We start from the raw sequence: 8961 nt of genomic DNA, 5'->3' as shown, positions 1-8961 counted from the left end.
CTCTCTCTCTCTCTCTCTCTCTCTCTCTCTCTCTCTCTCTCTCTCTCTCTCTCTCTCTCATGTGTGTGCACAGAAAGGGCAATGCAGGGAACATTAAACAGGTAATGTTTCCTGCATTATATATATATGGGAAGTGCACTTCCTATGCCAGTAGAACTTTACAAAATCTTCTTTACAGCAAATACTTATATCACTATTAAAGTTACTGTTCAGAAATAAAAAATAGTAGTAACCAGCAGATTCATTCTATAAATCTAACACATATTGCAGCAAAATCAGACATACTGCAACACTTATAAAATAAAAAAAATTAAAAATTGTTCCCAAAAAAGAAAAATTCATCATGGAAATCAAAAATACAAAATAAACCTTTTTAACCATAAAAAACAAAACTGGTTAGAGAAATTTGCTGCCCATATTTTATGTTACACTTTATAGATCCATAATTATTATTCAAATATTTTCTGCATTTTGATCAAATATTAACATATATCAGTGGCTACTTGTAAGATACTTAATATTTTAGTTATCATTTCCTCTTGTATGGAGAACTGTAGAATTCTGGGTTGGATGCTTTACTCTATTTGCTTTAGTTCCTTATTATTCTCAGTTTCATTCTAATTCCACTAGGATCAAGTTTTCTTTTTAACTTCTTAAGATTGTTTAATAAGAGCCACTAATATACTGAGCCAATTCTACTAACTGTACTGCAAAAAAAAAAGAAAATGTTAATGCACATGTACATACACATGTTTTGTAAATACTCACCACATTCTAACTAAAATCGCCTTTTATTGTTCTACACAGGTCTTGCTTGGTTTATCATTCCATATACCCATATAGACATCCATCTGCAAAATTTTGTTTACACCAACTGGCGCCTCTACCTCTCTGTCTGTGTCATACCTAGTTTGACATCAGTGATTTTCTTCTTTCTTTTACCAGAAAGTCCGAAGTTTCTACTTTCGGTAAGGTTTCCTTTTTTTAATTTTCATTTACAAAATGACATGATCTTTTACAGACCAGTGTTGTATATGTTGTAATTCTCTTTTTGTAGTATGTATATTCATCATCTTCATCATCCTCATTACTAACACTCCTTCCATGTTAGCATAGGTTGGATAGTTTGACAGGAGCTGGAAAGTCAGAAGACTACATCAAGCTTTACTATCTGCTTTGGCATGGTTTCTACAATTGGATACTCTTTCTAATGCAAACCACTTTACAGAGTGTATTGAGTGCTTTTTACATGGCACCAGCTGCAATTAACTCACCAAGTAACTTGCAAGACAAAACCCTTCAACTGAGAGGAAGAGTTATTTTGAGGAAGGTAGCTCTGTACCAGGTGATGAGAGGGTAGAATATGAATAGAGAGACAGAATTAGGTGTCTGACAATAGAAAAGATACATGACTATCTTGGAGAGAGAGGTGAGAGGAGAAGATGGTGAAGATGTGATTGGAGATATACTCAAGTTACAAGGATTGCATAAGGTAAGTAGGTAAGGTTGTGAGAATGCGAAAGGAAAGTGGAAGATGGAACAGAGAGAATATAGTGAATGGACTTAAGTAGAGAGAAGGAATGTTTGGAGGATAAGTTGTGGGAAAATATTTGACAGGGATACATGTGTATACAGGTAGGACAGGTTTTTTTAAGCACAGTAAATTGCTAATCATTTCAGTCCTTTGTCATCTCCTCTGTGAGGCTCAACATCTGAAGATCATTTTCCACCACTTTGTCCCACATCATCCTAAATCTTCCTCTTCCACAGGTTCCCTTCAGATTTAGAGATCGACACTTCGTTATGCAGCTGTCTTTATTCATGCACATCACAGTCATACCACTGAAGTCTTCTCTCTTACTCAGTACATCTGATTTCTTTTATCCCCAATTTTCCTCTCAATATTTTTACACTTTGTTGTACATCCATTGGAGCATGCTGGCTTCATTTCTTTCAAGTCTCTGCATGTCTTTGGAAGTCACAGCTCACAGTTCGCTACCATGCAGCAGAGCTTTTCGTATACAAGCATCATACAATCTGCCTATCACTTTGAGGCAGAGGTCCATTGTTACCAACAAAGGCAATAGCTTTCTGAACTTTGCCCAGCTGACTCTAATTCTAGCAACTACACTTTCAGAGCATCTTCCTCCACTGCTAATTTTGTCTTCTAAGTAACAGAAACTATCTACATTTAAGGATTCTCTTGGGCATATGAGGAAATCTATTTCCCATATCCTCTTAGTGTTTATTGCTCCTGTATCCTATACGCTGTGCTTGAGAAGACCTGGCAAGCCAAGTGAGACCGTAACTGTGGCCTATGCCAGTGCAGCATAACCGGCCCATTTAAGAGTACCCTTCAATCATTGGGCAATAAACTGCACTTGCAAAGACCTGTTGAGTCAAATGAAGTCATTGTCATGGCTGATGCCAGTACTGCCTGATTGGCACCTGTGCTGGTGGCACATAAAAAACACCATTCGAGCATGGTCATTGCTAGTGCTGCCTGACTGGCTACTATGCCAGTGGCACATAAAAAGCACCATTCAAGCATGGTTGATGCCAGTGCCACCTGACTGGTCCCATGCCAGTGACACGTAAAAAGCACCATTCAAGTGTGGTCAATACCAGTACCACCTGACTGGCCGTAGTGCCGGTGGCATGTAAAAAGCACCCACTACACTCTCGGAGTGGATGGCATTAAAAAAGGCATCCAGCTGTAGAAACTTTGCCAGACTAGATTGGAGCCTGGTGCAGCCTTCTGGCTTGCTAGCCCACAGTCAAACTGTCCAACCCATTCCAACATGGAAAGCGGACTTTAAACGACAATGACGACGATGATGATGATGTATATGTGTCACACACAAAGACTACTTTGTTAGCCTTCCTGGGATTCTACTGCACCCCTTATGTATCCAAGGACTATGATAAACAAGAGGGAGCTGAGAACTGAGCCTTGATGAATTCCTACCTGCATTCTAAATTCATTGCTGTACTCATTGCTGTTGTACTTATTGCTGACTTCCACCTTACTGCTCACACCTCTATACATGGATTGGACAGCTTGCACCAGCCATTCATCCACTCCTAGCATCTGCAGTGACCTCCAGATGAGTGAGCAAGGGACCCTGTCAGAGGCTTTCTTTGTGTTGACAAAGGCCAAGTACAGTAGTTTGATTTTGGCTAAATGCTTCTCCTACAAGGAAGATAGCATTAGTAATGCTCAAAACCAATCTGCATCTCATCAAGGTTAACTCTCTTCCTAATTAGTAGAATTATAGCCCTTTCTATAACTTTCATGATCTGGTCCAGCAATTTGATAACTCTCTAATTACTTCTACCTCAGGCATCTTTACCTTTGAAGCAGTTGACTATAATACTGCTACCCCATTTGGGTATACCCCTTCCTAGACAACATGATTAACTATATGGGTAACTAAGCCATATCTCACTCCACCAGATGTTTTAAGCATCTCGGTGGTAATTCCTGATTAGTCAAGGGTTTTCCCTGTCTTCATATCCTTAATTGCTTTATCTATCACTCAGATAGCTGGCCTCTCTGTTGTGTCCACATTAAGAAGACACTCTTTCTTGCATGTATTCTCCACATGTAGCAGCCTTTCATAGTGACACTTTCTTGCAACTTTCTTTTCAGTTACTAAGTGCAAGTGTACTATCGCCCTTCTGAAAACACTTATTTCCTACAACATTGTGATTTTCTCAGACACACTGTCTTGCAATCCAGAATACCTCATACTTCTGATCTTTTGCTGCAGAACATTGGTAAACCACTTCCTGTCTGCTTCTCCCATAGCTAAATATACTTGTCACATAGCTTCTCTTCAAGCCACCTGGTATTCTGTAACCTGAATTCTTCCAAGTGAAGGTATGTGGCTTAGTGGTTAGGGTATTTGGCTCACAATCATAAGGTCATGAGTTTGAAAATCAGTGGTGCATTGTGTCCTTGAGCAAGACACTTTATTTCACATTGTTCCAGTCTACTCAGCTGGTAAAAATGAATAGTACCTGTTATTCATTCAGAAGGCCAGCTTTGTCACATTCTGAGAACTACGTTAAGGGTACGTGTGTCTGTGGAGTGCTCAGCCACTTGTACATTAATTTCAATAGCAGGCTGTTCTGTTGACTGGATCAACTGGAACCTTCATTGTCATAACCGATGGAGTGCTAGTGTGTGTGTGTGAACTCTTCTGAGCCTGTTATGGCTAGAAATTTGTGCCAGTGACAAATTTGGTCTGTGGCCCTTAGTGGGCTATCCCATTGGAACTTCCAGTCACTGGTTATCTTGTTGGAACTTCCAGGTGTCAGCTATCTCTTAGGAACTTCCTCTTGTCAGGTATTCTGCAGGAACTTCAAGTTGTCACAGACATGTATTTATGTCTTTCATTTCCCTTATAAATTTATTAATTTTAGTTATTCTAACCACCAAAATGTATTACCACTTTTTGTATAAAGAGATTACATTCATTGAGGTACAAGACATCAGAATTTTAGTAGTAGGAGATAATTGTTTCTAATATATGCACAAAGCCAAAACTTTGGGAGTGGGTTTGTTGATTAAATTAGTTTCCAGTACTTCATTGATACTATATTTTATTTATGCTTGACAGATGAAAGACAAAGCTGACAGCAGAATTTTTACTTAGAATGTAAAGGCCCAGAACAAATCTCACAAAGCATTTTACCTGATGTTCTAATGATTTTGACAATCCATCACTCTTATTATAATAATAATAATAATAATAATAATAATAATAATAATAATTATTATTATTATTATTATTATTATTATTATTATTATTATTATTATTATTATTATTATTATTATTATTATTATTATTATTATTATTATTATTATTATTATTATTATTATTATTATTATTATTATTATTATAACAATAACAACAGCAATAATAATAGTAATCAAAGAGAAAGAAGAAAAACTGAACAACTACAATGATTTGAAGTGGAATATACAAAGATTGTGATCAATGAGGAAAGTAGGCATGATACCAATAGTAATTGGCATATTTGGAAGTATCAGCACTCACCTACCAACATCGCTGAAAAAGATTGGTACAAATGTAAGGATAGACCACCTACAAAAATCAACATTGCTTGGAACTGCAAGAGTTCTTTGGAGGGTTCTTGAAGCATGACCAGTAAACAAGTGTCACCTTAGTCTGTTGGCTGTGGACAGCTGACACTTTCCATCATACCTGGAAAAATAAGCTGAGAGTTTTCATCAAATAATAATAATAATAATAATAATAGGAAGGATGCCAAATTGGAAGGGCCCAGTACTGGATTTAGTTCAAGGATAATGGTTAAAGAAATTTAGTAGCTTACATAGGAGACTGAGGGAACAACATCAGGATTGCCTGAATTGAGGATTCATGCCTAAATTGATGACTAGAGGGAGAGCAATACTCCTTATGAAAGACAGAAGCAGGGACAGTATAGCTAGTGATTATAGACCAATCACTTGCTCACCATTGGTCTGGCAGTTGTTAACAAGAATGCTCTCAGAAAGCATTTGTGAGCACCTTGACAGCCAGAATTTACTTCCAGCAGAACAGGAAGGTTGCAGGAAGATGGCTAGAGGAACACATAATCTATTATACATAGACAAATAAGTCCTAAAAGAAGCATGGATAGATTATAAGAAAGCCTATAATATGATTCCACATACATGGATAAGTGAATGTTTGAGAATATTCAGTATTGCAGACAACATAAGAGAGTTAATTAACTATAGCATGAAGAAATAGAAAGTAGATCTCTACTCAGGTGATACAGCCTTAGGGAAAGTTAATATCAGGATAGGAATTTTCCAGAGAGACTCATTATCCCCTTTAATATTTGTTTTATGTTTTATTCCCCTCAGTTTTGTATTAAGAAAGGCAAAGGTAGGGTATCAATTTAAAGATAGTAAAGGAAAAATTAACCATGGATGATCTGAAGCTTTTTAGTAAGAATAAAAAATGAGATAGATTCCTTAATACAAATTGTAAGACTCTTTGGCAATAATATAGCTATGACATTTGGCATAGATAAGTGCACAATATTAGTTATAAAAAAGGGACAGGTAGTCAGCAGTGAAGGCATTCAATTACCAGATGGTCAGACATTAAAATCACTGAAAGAAGGAGAAAGTTATAAGTATCTAGGAGTATTAGAATCCGACAGAGTACTAACTACAGAAATAAAAGTGAAAATTGAGGAGTATGTCAGAAGGGTGAGAAAGTTAATGAAGTCAAAACTAAATAGCCCAAATCTAGTAAAGGCTGTAAATACTTGGGCAGTGTTGCTACTTAGATATTCAGCAGCTTTTGTAGATTGGACAAAAACTGAATTAGCAAATCTAGACAGAAGAACTAGGAAGGAATTCAATATGAATGGAAGACTTCATCCAAGAGCAAAAGTAGCAAGATTGTATTTACCTAGAAAGGAAGTTGGTAGAGATTTGATATCAGTAGAAGACTGTGTGGAGTTAGCTAGAGTAAACATAGTCTTCTATGTAGGTAATAGCAAGGAAATTTTATTAACAGCTGCTAGAGTAAGAGTAGGAGACAGGTAAATCAAAAAACCAAATGTGGTTAAAAACCAGAAAAAAGAAGCAAGTTTATCTGACTGGCAAAAGAAGGCTTTGTATGGTAGATTTCAAAAGATAGTAGCAGAGGATAGTGAGATATGGTTGTTGCAGAAAGGAAGGCTGAAAGGGAGTAAAAAAAGTTTGTTAGTAGCTGCTTAAGATCAATCATTGAAGACTAATTGGATAAAAACGAAGATAGTAAAAAATCAGGCAGATTCCCAATATAGGTTATGTAAATCAAAGGAGGAAAGTGTCACTCATATAGTTAGTGAATGTAGTGTGTGGGCACAGAAAGAATACAAGTAAAGACATGACAACCTAGGGAGAATATAGAAAGATAGGGTTTGACCATAATGATAAGTGGTATGGACATGGACCTAGTAAAGTGTTAGAAAGTAAGAAATATAAGATGTTGTGGGATTCTAACATTTAGACTGACAGAGTAATAGAAGACCTGGTTTATTAGTAAAAGTAGACCAAGAGAATAGAAAGTGCCAGGTAATTGACTTTGCAGTTCCAAATGATGAGAAAGTCAATATGAGAGGTATAAGTAGAATAGCAAAGTACCAGGACATAGCCATTGAGCTACAGAGGCTCTGGAAAGTGCAGATAAAATGCATCCCTGTAGTTAGAGGTGCATTAAGAACTATCCCTAACAATTTGAACAGATTGATTGAGGAAATAGGCATAAAACTTGTCTTAGTACAGCTCCAGAAAACAGTAATATTATGGATAACAAGTATACTTAGGAAGATTCTTGGCATTTAAGGTTACTTGTAGCCCAATGTTATAGTTTTTTTTTCCAAAAATCTAATCTATTGTGTGTATATAAAATAACAATAATAATAATTACAAAAGATGCCATGACAGTGTGGAAAGAATGATACATTGGGAGCTTTGTGGAAATCACAGCCTACAAAGAGCAAAGATGTGGTATGAGAAAATTTCAGAAGGTGTCACCAAAAATGAGAATTGCAAAATCCTGTGGGATGCAATGATCCAATGTGATCACCTGACCAGACATTGGAAACTGGACATTGTTGTGGTGAATAAAAAAGAAAGAACATGTATGATAATCGACATAGCATACCCCAGTGACAACAGGATCAATGTGAAAGAAGAAGGAAAAAGAAACAACTATGACAATTTAAAGTGGGAAATACGAAGGTTGTGGTCAGTGAAGAGAGTAGAATTGACATCAATAGTAATTGGTGCACGTGGAAGTATTAACACTCAACTACCAACATGGCTGAAAAAGATTCCTGCAAGTGTAAAGGTAGAACACCTACAAAAATGAGCATTGCTTGGAACTGCAAGAATTCTTTGCAGGGTTCTTGAAGCATGACCAGTAAACAAGTGTTGCCTTAGTCTGTTGGCTGTGGACAGCTGACACTTTCCATCATACCTGGCAAAATAAACTGTGAGTTTTCATATAATAATAATAATAATAATAATAATAATAATAATAATGATAGAGTCAAAATTCAAAGAAGAGTGCTATTGTTATCTAGTGAACAATATTTCAACATCTTGTGTGTCTTCAGCTGGTTCAAAACATAATTTTATCAATCTACTTCATTTCTGTATTAATAATAATAATAATAATAATAATAATAATAATAATAATAATAATAGGTGCAGGCGTGGCTGTGTGGTAAGAAGCTTGCTTTCCAACCACATGGTTCCAGGTTCAATCCCACTGCACGTCACATTGGGCAAGTGCCTTCTACTTTAGCCTCAGGCCAACCAAACCTTTGTGAATGGATTTGGTAGATGGAAACTGAAAGAAGCCTGTCGTATATAGATATATAATATTAGGGACAAAATCCAAAATTACAGGTAAAAACTCAATTAAAATCAATTTATAAAAGATTAAAATTAAATTGAGTTTTACAGAGTAAAATATATATAAAAATATATAGTTTTAGGGAAAAGAACCAAGGTTCATGAACTCATCGATGAAAATCCAGTCACATATAGAAAAATTAATAATTAAAAGCACAATAAATGAGTATAATATAATAAAAAGTAAATATCATAAGATAAAGATAATAAAATGACTACACGTGTTTCATAACTAATTTTCAGATAGAAAGGAAATTTAAATCAATTAAAATCAATTTAAATTATTGAAAATAAATTCTATTCAAAAATACAGCTAATCGTCAGGTCTAAATACAACAATAATAATAATAAATAAATGTATATATCAACCAACAATAAGTACCAAATGAATTTATATAAAATACTTATTTTATAAAGATAGAAAAATATTATTAAAAATATCAAAATAATAAACATTCCATAATCATCCCCACATCCATTATAATATATGCTAACATGTATATTAT

The 8961-nt window shown here is 35.5% G+C and overlaps 1 protein-coding gene across 1 annotated transcript in view; it reads left to right on the top strand.

Moving 5' to 3' along the window:
• The window catches only part of LOC106875730 (synaptic vesicle glycoprotein 2C), a 189936-nt gene that overhangs the window by 122178 nt on the left and 58797 nt on the right, over positions 1-8961 (top strand). Inside the window, exon 6 of the mRNA XM_052974466.1 lies at positions 808-968. Coding sequence (XP_052830426.1) covers positions 808-968 — 161 coding nt within the window. The remainder of the gene's footprint in view (positions 1-807; positions 969-8961) is intronic.

Source organism: Octopus bimaculoides, chromosome 18 (assembly GCF_001194135.2).
Source record: "Octopus bimaculoides isolate UCB-OBI-ISO-001 chromosome 18, ASM119413v2, whole genome shotgun sequence".
Lineage (NCBI taxonomy): Eukaryota > Metazoa > Mollusca > Cephalopoda > Octopoda > Octopodidae > Octopus > Octopus bimaculoides.
This window is presented reverse-complemented; position numbering and strand designations above follow the sequence as displayed.